The sequence below is a fragment of the Balaenoptera acutorostrata genome, chromosome 16 (assembly GCF_949987535.1).
Source record: "Balaenoptera acutorostrata chromosome 16, mBalAcu1.1, whole genome shotgun sequence".
Taxonomy (NCBI): Eukaryota; Metazoa; Chordata; class Mammalia; order Artiodactyla; family Balaenopteridae; genus Balaenoptera; species Balaenoptera acutorostrata.
In genome coordinates this window covers 14,688,633-14,709,180 of record NC_080079.1, presented here as the reverse complement: position 1 = coordinate 14,709,180, position 20,548 = coordinate 14,688,633, and the positions used below count along the sequence as shown (strand labels likewise).

The 20,548-nt window shown below is 41.8% G+C and overlaps 1 protein-coding gene across 2 annotated transcripts in view; it reads right to left on the bottom strand.

Annotated features, from left to right (window-relative positions):
* The window catches only part of GFRA1 (GDNF family receptor alpha 1), a 229,018-nt gene that overhangs the window by 169,828 nt on the left and 38,642 nt on the right, over nucleotides 1-20,548 (bottom strand). The window contains exon 5 of one of the 2 annotated variants that reach the window (XM_007173146.2): nucleotides 1,267-1,281. The exons of the other annotated variant lie outside the window; for it this stretch is intronic. Within the exon in view, the coding sequence (XP_007173208.2) occupies nucleotides 1,267-1,281 (15 nt within the window). The remainder of the gene's footprint in view (nucleotides 1-1,266; nucleotides 1,282-20,548) is intronic. 2 annotated transcript variants of the gene reach the window in all.

Below are 20,548 nucleotides of genomic sequence, written 5' to 3'. Positions count from 1 at the left end.
ACCCCCAATCTGTCAAGGAAGAAAACGCACTGCAGCCAGTGCCCTGACAGCAGCACGTGCATTACACCCCCAGTCGTGGCACCTTTTCAATTTTGCTTATGGCTTCGTCTCTAGCCAAATGGAACTTATTACTTATGGCTTGTTGGGATTTATGAATTATTTATAAAAGTAGGTCTATGACTCCAGACTCTTAAAAGACAACACAAGTCCCCTCATTGTTACCCACAACTGCGCTTCTATCAGAGAGAGCAGACCGACTTTCTCCATAACATGCTGCATGTTTAGGATGAAAACAATCGTTGTGAAAATATACAGCCTGTAAGATTTCTTTGGAAGCTATCTATGGGATGCCTGGATGTATTTTTAAACCGGTCTCTTTTATTCTAAGCCAGCCTGGGATTCAAGAAAGATGTGGCGGACGTGGGCGACAAGCGTATTTCCCAACTTGAATATAAACAGGCAGGTCCTGCCACTTTCTCCTGGTGGTTTCAGGCTGCCATAAAGAAAGGGAAAGAGGCAGTTGCCCCTGAATGTGTATCTAGCAGGTTCAATAAGACCATGTCTGTGAGTCTCCCAGAGCACAGTGGCTGTGTATCCTGAGTGGGGACTAAAACACGTACTGGAAGACACAGTCTAGGTTACACTTTCCCTCTCCAGCTCCCCCAAGCATGTGAACGTGGCTGGCAAAACACATAAGACAGTGCACACCCTCGCCAGGCTCTTCTCAGTCACTGGACCAATTGGAGGGGTTGTGAGGCGTCCCTGGGTTGAAGAGCAGAAAGTGACCAGCCAGCCATGGTCTGGCCCACACCTCCAGGTCAGCGACACTTTTGCTTGACAAAGCAACCCCCAGGTGGAGGTGGCGTATGGGGCCTTGACCAAGCTGCAGCTGGCCTTGATGCAGGGGCCTCCACCCAATCCCCTCCAGAGACACTAGATCCCACCAGTCTCACAAGCCCCACAGCAGCCCTGCCCTTGGATAGGCGCCTGGCCATGAACCCCTCCCCAGTGTCTCTGCCCCAACTGTCCAGCCCCGACCCTGCTCCCAAGCAAGGTCCAGAGGAAGAAGCAGAGGCTGGACAGTGGAGGCCCAGGAATGCTGATGGCACTTCAGGCCACCTCAGGCCATCATCCTCGTGGTACCTCCGGAAGCTCCCATGATACGTCCACAGAAGAATGTAAAGCCCCATAACCCTCTGCACGCAGGTGATACTCTCCCAAAAGAGCACAACCAATGGAAAAGCAGGCAGGAGACAGTGAGCTTACCTTGCTGGAAAACATCTGCCAGGAGAAAGGAAAAACAGAGGCGGAGAGAGGGAGAGAGAAAGGAGAAAAAAAAATTAATAATAATGTTGAAAATGACAGTGATGATCATCATAGCTAACATACACTGACTATGCTAAACACTCTTGGTACAATATTTCCTCTACTCAGAGGCAGTGGTTAAGAGCTTGAGCTCTGGAAGGGAACTGCCTGCGTTTAAATTCTGGCCACATGCTTACTAACTCTGTGGCTTACAGTTCCCTAAACCACAAATAGATTTGTACTGGAAAGATTAAACAAATGATGTCCCATGTTTTAAAGGTTTAGATCGGTGCCCGGGACATGGTAAACATACAAAAGTTGCCAGTTATTATTCATGTTAATATTATTATTTTCACAACAATGCTATCAAGCAAGTTGTAATATTATCCTCACTTTATAGATAGGGAAACTGAGCTTCTGGAAGGTTAAGTAACTCATCCAAGGCCACAGAGGAATAAGCTCAGGATTGAACCCAAGTCTGTCTGATTCCAAAAACCATCTTCTTACCCCCTACTAAGCTGCCTGGCTGGTTTATAAATAACAACAAAAGCAACAAAGGCACACAACAGGATAAACAGAGGAAGGGCCTATGAATAAAGTTCCATATTTAAATCATAATAAGCACATTTGTATGACTTCTCCAAATTTTAACTCACAACTAATTAACACTATGTCTTCATATTAAATCCTAGGTCAAAATCTGTTAAAAGGTGAAAAAATATTAATTCATCTTTTTCAATAAATATTTGAGAAGCTACCATATGCCAAGCACTAGATCTGGCACCAGGAAACATGCATATTAGCAAAAAGCATAAACAAATAAGCAGTGGCTAACACCTGCCAAGAGTAACCGCTAGCATGACTTACAACACTTCACATTTGTTCTGCCTGTTTTTGAGCTTTATATAAATGGACTGAATTTGTTCTGTCTGCCTTCTTTGCTCCACAGTGATTATGGGAGTCACCCATGCTGTAGCATGTAGTAGGTCATTCATTCTCAATGCTGGATAGTATTCCACCACATGATTTTATCATAATTTATTTCTCCACCCTAATGTGGATGGATATTTGGATTGTTTTCAGTGTTGAGCAATTAGGAATTGTGATATTTTGTCCATATCTTTTGGTGAACATATGTGCATATGCAAGATAATTTTTGACATCAGGCTCACCCTGCTTCTACCCACTTTCAATCACCCCAAAAGTATTCTTATCTCCTCCTACTTTCTCATCCAGTAACTTAAAGATGGAAGATAGCACTGGCAAGAATACAGACAGCACCACCCAGATGTGAGCCAGTTCCTGCCCTGCTCATGGGGTTGTAAATAGCCATAAAACTTCTACAAGATAGTTTGACAGTATGTATGGAAATGTTAAATATACGTCCTTACCCTAACAATACCACTGCTAGGAACTTCATTTAATGAAATACCTAAAGGTCTTCAAATACCTAAAGTCTACAAAGATGTTCATTACAGCATTGTGTATAATGGACAAACAACAGAGATTGCCTATTTGTTTGTCTACAGAGAATCAAACCAAAAATAATATATTCCATACAATGGATTATGGTTCAACCACTGAAAATGGTTAAAGATTTTTATTATTTTTGAGTGAAGAAATCAGACATGGAACATGTATCCTGAACCCATGCACATGCATGTATGAACATGCCTCACATTCATAATCTGAATTTAAAACTTATCTGCATCTTAAAAACTAAATGAGAATTATATCATCAACATCTAAATTTGCTGTCAGTCTTCAACTAAAACATTAGTTCCTACAAGGTCACAAAGAGCCAAGGGGCCACAAATGGTGTGGATGAAACATGTAGTTGGTGGGTTAAACAGACTCAAAGGAAAACACCAGTGAGAGCAGTTTTCATTCCACTGGTGCGCACGCGACCCCCATGAGGGGTGTCATTCACATGCAATACACATGCTCCCCAGGGCATACCCCGGCCGCTGGCCGTGGGACAGATAAGACAGATGCAGGCTCACAACTCCCAGGGAATTGGCTAAATCACCACCCTTTCTCTCACACTCAGGAAAGCCAGTTGGGATGTAAATGGGCAATACTGGTGTCATTATGGGAAAACTTTAACCCTGCTTTAATTTATATATGCTATACATTATTCTCTAACCTCAGTAATTCATCACCGGCATAAGTTCTGACGCAGCAGTGTGTAGAATGCCACTCAGCTCCCATGCCCTGACTGTCCAGAGACTGTGAAAAGGACCGTGTGCAGCTCCCTAAATATACCATGATCACATGCATCTGCTGCCTGCAACGCACGGTCTGAACCACCCACCCTCTAACCAGCTCGCACACCTGGAGGAGCCCTCCTCCTCCGCCTTCAAATGTCACAGCCACTGTGAAGTTTCTCAGAGCCTATCCCCACGAGAGGAAAGTCACTCTTTCCGCCTCTGTGCTCCCAGAGTAACTTGTGCATGTTGCAATTATACGTCATATTATAATTAGTTATTTCTGTAGACCACAAGCTCCTGAGAACAAGAGCTATGTGTCTTGATCCCCTTTGTGAATCCTAACTGCCTGGCATGGTGTGCTCCCACACGGGAGGGAAGGACAGAGGGGCTGGTCTGTCTCAACACACATTTGGTCCAACTCCCTCATTTTATGGATGAGGAAACTGAGCCCCAGAGAAGTAAGAGATTTTTCCCCAGGTCACACATGGCGTCTGTTAAAGGCTGAGCCGGGACTACATGAGATTCATTTAACCTTAATGAAGCACAAAAGCTCATCCTTATTATTAGCAAAGTACAAATTAGAGATTTATCATTCTCCTCTAATGAATACAGACAAAAATTTCCAACATTGAAAACATCAATGAAATGAGATTAGTCTTTCAAATACGGATCTAGTCTCGACATCCATCCAGAATCCTCACCCTCCTCTCCATGGCTTTTGACAGGGAGCACTTCCTTTGAAACTCAGTACTGATTTGAGTCCCTGGAAAGTATCAGTGGGCAGGGAGGGAGGAAATTCAGGCAGGGATTCAGGAATAAGAGACCTTATTCCTTCCAATTCCACTGCCTATATTATGGTTTAGCAGACAAATCTGCATAGAGTACTATTCATATCTTCTATTCCAGAAAACTCTCCTGATTTTCATATAAGCTATTTTAGATTTTTTAAAACCCCTTTTTCAGCTTCATTTACATTTTGCACCTTTTTATTCAAATGTAAATTTGAATAAACACTAGTATAAATATTACAACAATTTTGCACATGAGTTATCTTGTAATTTACACTCTAAATTTATGTCTTTTGTAGTCTATGGCGTAAATCATTCCATTCTTAGCATTATTTAGCTCTTTGCTCTGAATTATAACTGCTTGGGTACCTTCCTTAAAATTTCACTTTTCCACACTGAAACAGCCATCCAGGCTCGCGCTCAAATGATTCATGGACAGAAGAATGGAAAATAAGTGAGAAGAAGGCAGATTCTGTGCTGTTTTACCCCCCACCCCGCCCCAAACTGTAGACCTCAGAGGACATTAGCCATAGAAATACTCTCATCATCTTCTATTCTGGTGTACACAGCCACGACCCCCAGCTCCCAACTCACAGGGTCTAGTCACTTATAAAAATCAAATGGCGTCAAATTTGAGTGCAATCATCTCCTTCCGCTCTAACCAACCACTAAGAATTATCTGGGAGTCAATCACTTATAATCTCTGAACTTGAACTGACCTGGAGATATTTAATACCACGGTGTTGGGAAGGTTAAGTTAGATGATTCACACAAACATTTCCCCATCCCCCCATCCAGTGCTATGGAGAATCACTCTGAGAGTAATAAGACTCAGCACCGTCTTCTCTGCTCTCCCAGAAATCAGAAATCACAGAAGTAAGGAGTTGGGAGTTGCCAGCGCCCAGCCAAGCCTCAGTCTGGTTGAGCCCAAAGGACACCAGGGACACTTGTGCAGAGGAAATGAACTCCTTCAGACAAAGCTCTGCTCATACTCACTTCCCAAGGGAAAAAACCTCAACCCCAATCATTCAAATAAACAAAGAAAGTCTGTTCTCCAGCCCCACACCCACCCCCTGGAGCCATTCTGGTCCTATGTATAGATGAAAGGATATCTATAAATTGGTGATTCAGATGTGGGGAGAAGAAAATAAGAAAGAAAGAACTCAGATTTTGCCTTTCTTAGCCTCAATGTCCAATTTCTACTGTTAGGAACGAGCATCAAGGATATTTGCCCACCTCCCTCATAGCTACTGAGAGCTTCACACCCCAGAGATCGTTAATGCACTGAGTCCTCCAGAGACAGGAGCCATAAAAAGACTAGATTATTTATTATTATTAATAAGTTATGGCAATTAGGCTGGGTGATCCCTAAATGTTGCTGATTAAAAACTTTCTTGAGTGCTACTCATCCACATGGCTAGTGTTTACCTCTATTAAAAATGATTTAACCACACTCTGGGTGAACCCCTCTCTTGTGCCTGGGTTAATAATTAGCAGTGCACAGAGCCACGTGGGTTAAGTGAGTTGGCTCTTCTTTATTTATCTATTGCTTTGTTTTATGAGGAGAACTGGATGGCAGTCTTATTGCCCATTCAGTCTGCTAGGAATAATTTACTATTTCAATCCACAGCTCGTAACTATGGTTAGAGAAACCCTCACTATTATTACAATATCACATCTAGCCCACACCCCACAGCATTAAAGATATGCCAAACAGTGAAAGCGTGCATGACTTCCATAAGACTGGGGGAGGTAAAGTTACTAGTCCTCAAACAATGTAATCATACTACTCTCTCAATTTTGCTTTCTTTTCTAGGTTAAATTATATATGAGGGGAGTTTAGTTTCTTGAAAATGCATGCACTTAACTCCCATTTAAGAAGTCTCACCTGGGGAGATAGCTGTCTTGCGAGTCCTCCTGTGGTTTGAGCTACAGAAAGAAAATTCCCTTTCAAGAACAAGTGCTGTTACAGTAAAGCACTGTAAATGTCACTGGGACCCAACTAACCAGGGACAAGAGAAAGGATGTAGGGAGCAGCTGGAATGAACGCTGCTTCCTTGAATGGGGTCAAGTTCACCATTAACCAAAGTCAATTTCAAGATCACCTGAGCTGCCCCTCACCAAATTTCAAAAACCGGCAAGCTCTGTGCATGGCTGTGAGGATTTCTAGAATTCAGTCTGTATACTTCTGCACATCTCTGTAAATCAAGTGAATTATTTCTTTTCAAGGTTGAAAAGTGGGGCCCACCAAAGCCTCCCCAGTACTCCAGAGTAGTTCTGCTTCAAATTGAGGAAGTCTAGGTCCAAAAATGGCAGGTGGCCTTCCCAGGGAGGGCAGGGTTCATTCCTTATCTCCCAAATACAGTCCAGTGCCGGGTCACCACATGATTGTGGCCACTGGATCCCAGGACGTAAGATTGGGTCCCAGCCCCTCACCAGGTGGAAACTCGAGGTGAAACTTCTTGTAGCCTATGTTCTCATCTATAAAATGGGATGATACAGATAAGCTCTTACCCTGCCACAGGAATATCATGAGGATCAAGTTAGATAATTTAATCAGTGTGAAGCACATGGACTTTGGAGTCACATAATACCAGGTTCAAATTCTTGTTAGTCCACTGGACAGCCATCTTGGGCAACTATTTAACCTCTTTGAGTCTCAGTTTCTACATTTATAAAATGAGGATAATAAAACTTCTTTCAAAATTCATAAGGACAATCTAGATCATACCTGTAAAGCAGGTAGCACATGTAACTGGTTTATGGTACATGCTCAACAAGTGAAAGCTAATGTTATTATAATAATAAGCAATAGAATAGGGTAGCAAAGAGCTCAGGTCCTGAAGTCAGAGCTGGTCCCATGTCTTGCTGTGTGATCTTAGGCAAATTACTTAACCTCCCCAAGCCTTGCTTTTCTCATCAGCAACACACAGATAATAAGAATAATTAATTTTTGTGCTGTCTCATAAATTGCTATGGAGATTAAATGAGGTAGAGCATGTAAGACTGCACAATAACTAGTATTCAGAAAAACTTCTATAAATTGTAGCATTATTAGTCAACAAACATTTATCGATTGCCTACTATTTGAAAATATCACCAACTGTGACTTGTATAGGACTGTAAAATACCGTAAGAGGAAAATCCATTAAAATTAAATGATTGTCTTAATTCCTTCTTGTCATCATGTAGCTACATGCCATTAAGAAACTCTAAAGCAATGATCAAACATTATTTTATGAATGAATGAGTTTTAATCTTTAAACTCAGAGGTCCAATGACATCCTGTCTCCAAACACCAAAGATCTAAGGGGTTGTGATTAGCACCCAGATGTTCCAGAAACCCAGAGCCCAGCCTTCGTTTGGGGCACCCACTCACCTCTCTGACATTGCCTGTCTCCTCTGGCCCTGTCGTTATTTCTCAAGGCCACCACATAAGGGGCTCACCCATCCCTGCCCTGGGGTGTGATGAGTGGAGCCCCAGGGTTTAGAAGAGGTAGGGGCTGCACGGGGCAGCTGACCTGAGAACCACTGTGCTCAGCACCGTGGGGTGCTACGAAGAACGTGCCTGAGGAAAGGGTTCTGCTGCTGCATTAAGTAAATTAGTGAAAGTCTGAACCCAACAAAACCACTTAAGTGGAACCCCTTCCTGTCCGAGCGCCGATCTGTGCTGTCTTGGAGCACGGCCAGAGTCAAGGGCTCCTCCAGAGCCCCTGAGTGGCTTCAGTGGCATCGTACGGGGACCGTGATTAGTTTTCTGTGTCTCCAAAGCCAGACAGCTCGGGCAGCTCAGGCAGCCGCGTGGCTCATCTCCCCGCCCCTCCTGCTTCCCCCCAGGCGCACCCACGCAGCTCCAACTGCACGGAGCCCGGTGCGTCTCGGTTATTAAGGACCAACCGGAAGGCCTCACTCCCCGTCTCCAGCCCTCTGTGCCAAATACCACCGTTCTTTAATGTGGGTCTGTATCTCTCTCTCCTTTTTCTTCTCTGTCCCGTTTTGGATGCAGGCCAGGGAAAGTTTTCCTTGCTCCTGGCCTCCCCTCACCTTTTACCATGTTAGAAATGAAGACCGATACTTGGCGTGTCATTGTTGTTCCTCTGAAGGCACATGGCGCTCTGTAAATGTCTTTTATTTGTGAGTAAGAAAAAAGTTTTTAAAGCCCCGAAGTCTCTTCCTGCTCCATTTTCTAGGGAATGTACGACCGACATCAGTCTGAGGCCCTGTGCTTGTGACCCATCAGCCGACAGGGACTTGGGAAGGCAGTGCAAGGCCCATGAGCTAGTAAGTCCCTAACATTTTTATGACCTTCTATCCAGAGTATATCTCATTCCTAGCACAGAAGAACAATGCTCTTAACTACTGAAAGAACATAAAAAAATAGATTTAGGAATAGTACTTTTTATGACTGCATTCTGTATACTGTGAAAGTTATGTTAAAATCTGCTCGTACTTTATGGAGCTGATAAAGTAGAACAGTATGGCTTCCCAGCTAACAGGGTATTTTATATCCATTTAAAATGTTTTCTCTTAAATTGAATTACTTTTTGAGTAATTATAATGAGACTAATCTGGGCTTAATGAATTCATGTACAAATACTTCAGACTGCATTATTAAAACCTCTATGATATGAAACTATATTAAACTCAATCCCTCTAGCAACCAGTGTTTTTCTTTGAAAAGAACAGCATACATGACTTTCTCTGAATTCTTTTAAATCAGCTAACTGAGAAATCATAAGAAGCCACATTAATAGCTCAAACTAAAGAAGAGGTTGACAAACAGTATTGTTCTAATTTCCCTGAACTTATTTAATTGAGCATTCATTAGAAGTCATAGAAAACACTTTTATTAAGCATCCTCATATACAAAGGGCTGAAGAATTGGTTCATCTTCCAGAAGAAATCAGTTAACTATGATTAGCAATGCCATGAAACCACTATGGGTAAAAATACTAAAAGTGAGCCTGTGGATATCAAGTCTTATCTTCTAAAAAGTCTCCAAACTCAATAATCTAAATATCTGGATTCTAGTTCACACTATAGGCAAAGCCACTCATCTTCTCTGGGATTTGGTTCCTCCATCTGCAAAGTAGTTTGCACTAGATGATCTCCAAGGTCCGTTACAGTTCTTAAAGATGATGGTTTTAAGTTTAAAATTACACACATTATATCAAATGGGCTTTATTGCACATAGCTTATTTGTCATCTCATCCACGTTAAATTACATTCACAGAAAAAGAATTCATTCCCTACAATTCACATACATCCACAAACATTCATAATACAGCTGGTTATTTCAAATTTATCCCAAGATATTATCTCGATGGTAAAGTATTTTTCCCATTACAGATAAATTATAAACCATCTGAAACCTTTAAGGTTATAGTTCCTTGAATCAGTTTCTATCCATCCCCCCACTCCCGCCCAACATATACTTTCCGAAAGATGCTCTTTCGTCTCCATTTCAAAGTCAACTGATTAGTTTTACTGTATATGTATTCTTCAGGCAGATCTGTGAGATCCTAGTTTTAGTTGGATTGGTTACCCAGTCTCCTAAATTCAAACTAGATATTTACAAATGTCCAGCAGAATAAATCTCTCTTTTCCAGGTGATCATTACCAGTATGGACAACTTTAGAGTAAACATAAAACAATGGCCATCATCATTATTCTGATGGCTTGGCACAAATTACTGTAAGGAGAGCTCCCAGGAGCCAGAGATAATTAAAGTCTGAGTTCGGAGAAGCTGCCCCCGACATCAAGTATTGCTGATGAGAATGATTTGGGAGTAAATATGTTTCAGCAAATTGGCCCAAGTCTTCAAGGAGGAGGTTTGGCCATGTGATACTCATCGGCCTGACCTCAGTTTCAGGAGGTACAGGTTCTGTCCTGGCTCTTCCATAAATCCCCTGTATAAATGGGGACAAGTCATTGAAGCTCTCTAGGTTCCAAAGAAGGTTTGCCTAGAAAATCTCTGCAGTTCTTTCCAGCTCTAAAGTTCTTTAATGAACACAACCAGGATCTTTCATTAGGAACCTCTGCTATACACCTGCACCTCACCTGTATGTCTCCTTGGTGCACGGATACACACTTGTAATTTTCTCTCTCTCTCTCCAACTAAGCTGAAAGCACTATGATTCCAGGGATATTCTGTCCATTGTAGTCCCAAAGTCCAGGGAAGAATATCAGAGCACAGCAGGCACATTTTAACATTAATGATAACTAATACCATACATCAGGCACTATTTTAAGTGTATTACAGACATTGCCTTAATCCTCTCAATCCAAACGCTTAACCACTACACTACACTGTCTCTCAATGAATGCCCAGTTAGTAGGTGTGTGGAAGGACGAATACGCAAACATACACATTCTTTCCAAAACCCCCCAGAGAGTTAACTTGAGCCGTGCCCATAATATTTTTAATATCATAATCCCTATAAATCTAGAACTCCAACCTTCATTACCTGTGAATTTGGGGTCCAATTGCAGAAAACACCTAGATGTGCCTTTACTTTTTAAAAACTTAACAAATTCTCTTTTTTAAAAAAATGCAACTATCTCAGTAGGTTTATGGCAACCGCTAAGGTAAGGTAGAGCATGGGGAAAGGATGTAGAGCTGGATAAAAAGATGAGAATTCCAAGAAGAGGGTCAGGAAAGGGAGAACAATACAAGGACACATGGCTGAGCTACAAAGATCTGTGCAGCTGCCCCTGATCCAGCTGTCATCCTACTGGAATTCATGGAAAGGAGGGTGTGAGAGGTGGTGGGAAGGAAAGAACCAGCGTGATTGGTAACTCAGTGCAGGCAATACACATGCAGGCTCTGGAGTCAGAGTGCATGCATTTTGATCCTGGCTCTGCCACTGACAAAGTTAAATGCCCTCTCTAAGTCTGAGCATCTCCATCTGAAACAGAGGAAGTGACAGAGGCTGTTGTGAGGATTAAAGGATATCAAGCGCCTAAAGACTTGACACAGTGTCTGACACATATAAGGTACCTAACGGAAGCAGGTAATTTGGACAGAGACTCGGGAGAAATTAAGTTTCAGGATATCATTAAGATCAATGAAATTCTTTGGCACCCTGGCCACTATACTTGTTGTGATGAATAAAATGTATCTGCATGGATTCTAAAACCGAAAAATCAGACTCCAGTGAAATATCACAAAGTCTACTCCCCACGCCCACCAGCCTCCGGCGTGGAGTAATGCAGCTGGGGGGAAGATATGAGAAAACATCTCTAGCACAGGAGCACTCATTCTCTCCTAGTCATATGTGTTCTTGGGAAGCAAGATCAATGTTTATTACGTGAACAAACATTCAACCCTAAAAGTATTACCCCACACACTAGATCACATAGGTGCTAGTATTTTTCAGAGGTAGCTGGGAGCAAGTAATTAAAGGGGAACTATAGATACATCATGAATTTGTCAGAGCACAAGCCTTTCTTCTGGAAGACAGTACATTTTTTAAAGTCACCCACTCACAGGCTCAGTAGCTAACACAGCTCCTCTCCTTCCATCGTTCCGCATCAGTCACGGCTGTGCGTGGTAGGACCTCACACGGGACTGGGCTCTGCTACAGTGAAGCCAGGCATTTCAGAGGCGCAGGGAAGGGAGAATGCTGAGGACACCTTACAAACAACCTCGGTAGTTGTAAGTGTTCACTCTTGTGAAGAAGAGTCAGCAGGCAGTAAACGTGGTTACCACAGACCATACCCCACTGAGCACCTTTTCAAAAACAGAAGGGGAAGTTCATTTGGTGGTTTAAGATACTTTTAAACCTGTATGATATTATTCACTGGCTCAACACAGTCATGAAATGTCAACGTCATTTTCATGAAGGATTTGTGCAGCTGGCTTGCCCTGAAGAAAGGGATTCCAGCATCTCACAGAGCTTAAGAAATTTTCATATATATATAAAAAATATATATAGTATACTATATATACATATTATATATTACATATATAATATGCACATAATATATAATATGCACATGTAACATAATAAAATGTACACATATACAATAGAATATATATAATAATATACATAAATATAATACATAAATAATATATAATATAGTAAAACATCATAGCTGTTATTCTTCAAGTCCAGAGAGCCGGGTTCTAGTTCTAGCTCTGTCCCTAACTGGTTATGGCTAGTGGCTTAGCCTCTCATGGGGAACCTCAGTTTCCTCATCTGTAATTGAGAATAAAGCCTGCCTTAACTATTTCTTCAAGGAAAAAGTAAGACAGTGGATGTGATCACACTAAGAAAAAATAAACTTAAAATTCTTGATACTTTTTTAGTGTCCACTGGAGCTGACACACTATAATGAGCAATTAATGGACCCAAAAGAAGCTAAAATTCAGACTCTACAGTCAAAGAGCTTACAGTGATAAGGACAGTCAGACACACTCAAGGAAAAGGTACTAAATTCTACACAGGGAGGAAAACAACACAGTGAGGAAAAGAGATATTTCAGGGCTGGGACTCGGAGCAGTCTTCAAGGACCAGGTACAATCTAAGCTAGATCCTGAAGGGCAGTCCTAAACAAAGCCAACATTTATGGAGCCCTCATTTCTAAAGGCTTTTCTTAAAGATTTCACATAATGCTCCCCAAAACTCTATGAAGTAACTATCATTCTCATCCCCATTTTACCAGTCAGGTTAATTTTCCAAAGATCCCACAGGCAACCTGAGTGTAGGGCACTTCCTTGCCACCACTCCCCTTAGGACTCAAAAGATGGAAATGAGAGAAAAAGAAGCAGCAGGATAAATGAGTCAGAAAATATTCCAGTATTCACAAACTGGAAGACTCAATATTATTAAGATACTGATTCTCCCCAAATTGATCTATAGATTCAACATAATCCCAAGATTAATTCCACCAGACTTCTTGTGGGAAATGATAAGCCAATTCTAAAATTTATAGGAAACATAAGAATCTAGAATAGCCAAAATAATCTTTAAAAAGAAGAGCAGGGGCTTCCCTGGTGGCGCAGTGGTTGAGAATCTGCCTGCCAATGCAGGGGACACGGGTTCGTGCCCCGGTCTGGGAAGATCCCACATGCCACGGAGCAACTGGGCCCGTGAGCCACAGTTACTGAGCCTGCGCGTCTGGAGCCTGTGCTCCGCAACAAGAGAGGCCGCGACAGTGAGAGGCCCGCGCACCGCGATGAAGAGTGGTCCCCACTCGCCGCAACTGGAGAAAGCCCTCGCACAGAAACGAAGACTCAACACAGTCATAAATAAATAAATAAAAGAACGTGAATTTCTAAAAAAAAAAAAAAAAAAAAGAAGAGCAAAGTCAGAGGACTGACACCACTTGACTTCAAAACTTATAATAAAGCTATAATCATCAAGACAGAGTGTTGCTGGCATTAGGACAGACAAGTAGATCAATGGAGCAGAACAGAAAGTCTGGAAACAGAACTTCAGTTTTACAATCATTTGATTTTTGACAAAGGAGTCAGTGCAATCCAATGGGGAAAGGCAAGTCTCTTCAACAAATGGTACTGGAACATCCATACAGAGAAAAAAAAAACTAGACCCCTACTTCACACCATACACAAAAAATTCATGATAGGTCATAGACCTGTAGATAAATGCTAAAACTATAACGTTTCTAGAAGAAAATAACAAAATACTCTAGTGACTTTGGAATAGGTAAATTTCTTAGACCGTATACTGAAAACAATAGCAATAAAAGAAAAAAAATAAGTTAAACTTCTTTAAAATTAAAAACTCTGCTCATGGGGCTTCCCTGGTGGTGCAGTGGTTGAGAATCTGCCTGCTCATGCAGGGGACACGGGTTCGGGCCCTGGTCTGGGAAGATCCCACATGCCGCAGAGCAGCTAGGCCCATGAGCCACAAGTACTGAGCCTGCGCGTCTGGAGCCTGTGCTCCGCAACAAGAGAGGCCGCGATAGTGAGAGGCCCACGCACTGCGATGAAGAGTGGCCCCCGCTTGCCACAACTAGAGAAAGCCCTCGCACAGAAACGAAGACCCAACACAGCCATAAATAAAATATATAAATAAATTAAAAAAAAAAAAACTCTGCTCAGTAAAGAACATCATTAGGAAAATGAATCAATAAGATATTTTGGGGAGAAAATATTCACAAAATCTATATCTAACAAAGGCCTGGTATCCAGAATATGTAAAGAACTCCTTCAACTCACTAATAGACAAACAACCCAATATTTAAATGGGGAAAATATCTGAACAGGTACTTCACAAAGGAAGATACACAAGCAACCAATAAGCACATAAAAAAGTGTCCAACATCATTCGTCATAAAGAAAATGCAAATTAAAACCACAATAATATATCACTATACATTCAACAGGATGGCTAAACTTAAACAGACTCACAACACCAAATGTTGGTGAAGATAAATAGCAGCTAAAACTCTCACTCATTGCTAGGGTTGAAGTAAAATTGAACTACTTTGGGAATAGGTCTAGCAATTTCTTATAAAACTAAAAATACACCTACACCATGATCCTAAAATTCTGCTCCTAAGTATTCACTCTAGAGAAATGAAAACAAATTCCTCAAAAACAACTTGTATGTAAATCTTCTACATAACAGTTAGAAATAGCCCAGATGTCCAACACAGAAGAATGGATAAACAACCCTAAGTACAATATATTCATCAAACAGAACACTACTCAACAATATAAAGGAACAGAAACAGTAACAATACACAACATGAATGAATGTCATTAATATTATGCTGAGTGGAAGAGGCATTACATAAAAGTACATACTGTGTGGTTTCACTAATATGAAATTCTAGAACAGGCAAAGTAATCTACGGTAAAAAAAAAAGAAAAAAGGCAATACTCCCCAAACTGATATACAGATTCAACAAATCTTATCAAAATTCCAGATTTCTTTGCAGAAATTGGCAAGCTGATCCTAAAATTCATATGAAATCATAAGGGATCTTGAATAGACAAAATAATCTTGAAAAAGAAGGACAAAGTTGGAAGACTCATATTTCCCAACTTCAAAACTTACTACAAAGCTACAGTAATCAAGAAAGTGTGGTATGGTTATAAAGTTTAGGCACATAGGTCAATGGAATAGAATTGAGAGTCCATAAAACGAACCCTTACATTTATGATCAACTGAAGTTTAACAAGACAATTCAATGGGGGAAAAATAATCTTTTCAACTAATAGTGCTTGAACAACTAGATATCTACATGCAAATAATTAAATTGGAACCTTATCTCATACCATATACAAAAATCAACTCAAAACAGATCAAAGAGGTAAAACTATAAAACTCTTAAAAGGAAACACAGGCATAAATCTTTGTGACTTTGGATTAGGCAATAGTTTCTTAAATATGACATCAAAAGCACAAGCAACAAAAAAAAAAAACACAGATAAACAGATAATCTTCAAAATTAAAAGCTTTTGTGCCACAAAGGGCACCATCAAGGAAATGAAAAAACCCACAGAATTAAAGAAAGTAATTACAAATCATGTATCTGATAAGACACTTGTACCTAGACTATATAAAGAAGTATTACAACTGAAAAATAAAAAGACAACCCAACTAAAAAATGGGCAAACAATCTGAATAGACATTTCTCCACAGAAGATACATAAATGGCCAATAAGCACATGGAAAGATGCTCAACATCATTAGGCACCAGGGAGATGTAAATCAAAACCACAGTGAGATACCATTTCACACCACTAGGATGGCTATAAGCAAAAAGATAATAACTGTTGGCAAAGATCTGGGGAACCTGGAACACTGCTGGTGGGAATGTAAAATGGTGTAGCCATTTTGGAACACAGTCTGGCAGGTCCTCAGATGGTTAAATAGAGAGTTTACCATGTGATGTGGCCATCCCACTCCCAGGTATTTAACCCCCCAAAAGGAATACATACATCCACACAAAAACTGGCACACGAATGTTCACAGCAGCATTATTCATGATAGCCAAAAAAGTGGAAACAAACCAAATGGTCATCAACTGGTAAACATTTAAATAAAATGTGGTATATCCATATAATGGGATATTATTCAGCAATACAAAGAAATGAGGTACTAATACATGCTACAATAAGGATGAATCTTGAAAACAGTATGCTAAGTGAAATAAGCCAGTCATAAGGGACCACATATTACATGATTTCATTTATATGAAATGTCCAGGATAGGCAACTCTAGAGACAGAAAATAAATAGTTGCCTAGGGCTACAGGGAAAGAGGGGATGAGGGTAATGACAGCTAAGGGGTGCAGGGCTTTTTTCGGGATAATGAAAACATTCTAAAATCGATTGTCTGATGGATGCACAACTCTGCAAATTCACTAAAAACCACTGAACTGTACACTTTAAGTGACTGAATTGTATGGTATGTGAATTATATCTCAATAAAGCTGTTTTTTGGGGGGGGAAAAAAAAGAGTCCTGGGTTGTTGACTACATTTCTTAATGACTGGCAACATCAACCTCCGCTTCTCTGGGCCACAGTGGGGCAAGCCAATCTTGTAACTGCATCCAGCTCTTCATCCTATGACCACATCTAAAGAACCATGCTCGGGTACTGGGTACCACGCTGGGCACGGAGAAAGCTGCGCACAGATGAAAGACAGCATCCCCTCTTCTCAAGGTATCACCACCTGGTGCTTCAGTCTACACCTAGCCATGCGTGGCTACTGAGCACTTAAACGTGGTGAGTCTGAATGAAAAGCGTAAAAGGGACACTGAATTTCAAGAACCTGGTCAGTGAAAAAAGTAAAACAGCTCAATAATTGTTTACATTGAATCACACGCTGAAATGGTATTTTGGATAAACTGGGTGACGGTAAATGTTAAAATGAATTTCACCTGTGCTTTTTTATTTTTGGAATGTGGTACTAGGAAATTTTAGATTACTTCTGTAGCTCACATTCTATTTCTCTTGGGTAATGCCAGTTTAGGTTTTTAAATATAAATAAATCACTGAAACTTTCCTGACCCCCAGTGTTTTGGAAGATTATCTTATGCAGACTTCTAAACGGTAATGAACTTTGAAGTCCACTCAGCAGTTACAAAATGCCCACTGCTCTACAATTACGGAGGCACAAAAGGTTTCTTGTTTGCTGCCCTCTGCCAATTGGTCCCTTGATCTAGAGACGAAGATGCTCGGCTTGGCCTTTTAATATTGGCGTGCCTGAGTCTTTACAAAGCACAAATGTTCCCCAAAAAAAGGCAGGCCCAGAAAACTTCATCTGAACTCTTTAAGACTCATGATCAAAAGAGTTGCCTTTTGAAAATGATTAAAGATCAGACTGAGATAACAGACCCCCTATTCACAGAAAGAAAACTTCTTCTGAAAGGAGTTTCATCTGAAAGGGGCTTTGCATGTCATCTGTGAGGGTTTCCCCCTTCAGCCCTCACTTGTGAACCCTGAATTGTTTAGAGGGATTTTTGCTCCTCCTTCTTCGAATTCCTCTTTGATCCACAGGTCCAGGGTAATAAGAACTGGGCCTGTGGGGCAGAGGCAAGCTCTAAACTTCTGGCTCTGCTGAAACATTTACAAGAAATCCAGAGGTATGTCTGTGCCCCGAGAGAGGACACAGAAATGGACCTCAGATGTGGGAGGCTCTGGAGAGAAAGTGTTATCACAAGAGGAGCAGAGACCCTACCAATGCGTCTCGTTGCTCCTTCTTTACTCAGCCAATGCCCAAAGAACTGTGCCAAATGACCCTTTCACTTCCTGGCTCTCTAGAGTTAAAAGAGCAGGTCTGGAGGTGAAGTAAGGTGTCCAGAGTTGCAGTCCTGGTGAGTGGCACAGCCGTGATTCCAAGTTGCGACTGCCTAACTCCAAAGCTAATACCCTTCTTAAGCACTGAACGATACTGTTACCCTTTCATTCCACAAACACTACTCCCTGCTGCGTGCTGTGGGATTAGAAGGTTAGGGTGACTCTTTTGAAAAGACATATGCACTAGAATCCTGCCTCCTCCAATGAGATGCTCTTAAATTCCTACACCTACTTTTGTTCAGAATCTCTAGTACACTGAAATGGAAGACAGTTTCATTGGCTTAATGGCCTCCATTCTGTGCATATTGGAAGCAGAGACAAAATATCTCAGGGTCCTTAATCTCCTCCGGGCGTGCGGTGGGTAGAAGTGGGGAACGCAGTGCTTCATTCCACGTCCTGTCACATTAGACCTGTTTCTTCCACACGCTCCCAAATGGAGAGCACACTGTACCATGCTTGTTCTAGCACCCAGGGCTGACCATGCACCGTGTGCGGCACTGGGCGTATACAAAGATGAACACAACGCGCTCTCTGCCCTCTAGGATGTTCCTCAGTTTAAGTGCCTATCAAGTTACTTTAAAGGGTCTGTGTTTGGGGCAAAATGTGCCATCAAGAACAAAGCTCATTTCTGGAGCCGGTTTGTGGCTTGAGATGTCTCAAATTACAGCAGTTGTTACAAAATGTACCTGACTTCGAGTTTCAAAAGAACTGGCTGTAACATGGCTATTTCTCGATGGCCTGTTTCAGGGCCTGGGTAATCAAAGCCCTCATTAACCACTCTCCTCCCACCACTCCCATTATCTCCCAGGCCTGGTAGTAAGTAAGCAATTGGCTGCCTTAGAAAACCCTGGGTGGTGTGATTTGGAAAGTTAAGTGAATTATGATGGAAATGTCACTGCAGGCCACCATAAGTCTGGAGTCCTCTATTTAAAGGTGCCTCAATCATCTCCAGCTGGTGACTCCTAGGAGGCCAGATGGCTCCAAAGGATGGCCAGGGCCAACACCCCCTTCTTTATCTCTGGGTACACTGGGCAGAATAATGCCCCTGCAAAGATGTCCATGTTCTAATCCCTGGAACCTGTGCTATCTCCCCTTATATGGCAAAGGGGACTTTGCAGATGTGATTAAACTAAGGGTCTTGCGATGCGAAGATTATCTTGGATTATCTGGTGGGCCCAATATAATCGCATGAATCCCTGAAAGTAGAGAGCCTTTCCTTAGAGAGATGTTCAGACAGAAAAAGGATCAGAGAGATGCTATGAGGCTGATTTTGAAGATGGAGGAAGGTAGCCACGAGCCAAGGAATGCAGGTGGCCTCTAGAAGTTGGAAAAGGCAAGGAAAGGTATTCTCCCTTAGAGGCTCCAGAAAGAACACAGCCCTGTTAACACCTTGACTTCGTTCCAGTAAGACCCATACTAGACTTCTGATCTACAGAGCTATAAGATGACAACTTTGTGTTGGTTAAGCCACTGAGTTTGGGGTAATTTTCAGAACAGCAACAGAAAACTAACTAACTCACTGGTTATACCCAACCAAACAATGGGATAGTCAGGCGATGAGGACAAGTGACTGGGACAGTGACCGCACAGTCAAAACAATCAGCTTAACCAACTCCTCAATTCTGTCCAAAAGAAAGCTCAAGCATTTTTACGGAATGACCCAGTACAACTCACGTCAAAGATGAAACAGAAAGTACAAATTGAATCAGAGCACTGGACCACAGAGAAGGAGCCAACACCTCGGGTTGCTTCTGTACGCTCCTGTTGGTCCCACAGAACCCTCAATCCTTATTCGTCTGGAACCTGCTCACACCAACAACAGCATCACACAGACCTCTTCTCACGTGGAAGGAGATTAGGGAACACAAGGGTAGTATTCTCAGAGTCTTGCTCCTAAGACTTTGATCCTCCCCGACCCTCCTTAAGTACTGCGTGACGTGTTCAATGCAGGATAGATACCTGGAGTGACTAATGAAGATGAGGAGGTTGCTCCTCTCCTGGCCTAAACCATAGACCTATAAGGCTCCTATACGGACAATCAGCTGTAGGAGTGCCTTTCCCCCCAGTACATACATGTTTCAAGGAAATATGTTAGTTCCTGGACACTGTTGGGGCTTACTTCGTGATGGAGGGCTATGAGGTCAGAGGGGCTGGTGGGCACCCTTCTCCCTCTTCCTTTTTTCCTTAAGGAAGAGATGATAGTTTATCTTAAGCAGTTCTCACTGATAGAAATATCTGTGTTGGAGCTTCTTTGAGCTGTTTTGTACTTTACCAAATCATCCATCCAAGGAAGTAGTCATCACCTATTTGACAACATTCTGGAGGCCTCAGTGTTTAATCTCATCAACCCAAAGAGCATCACTGAAGAGCAAAGAGGGTAACTGAGAACGTACAGACTTGTCTAAAGTACAGTTCCTAACCAAAGGGATTCCTGATCCATCGTGATGATTCTTACCACCATTTCC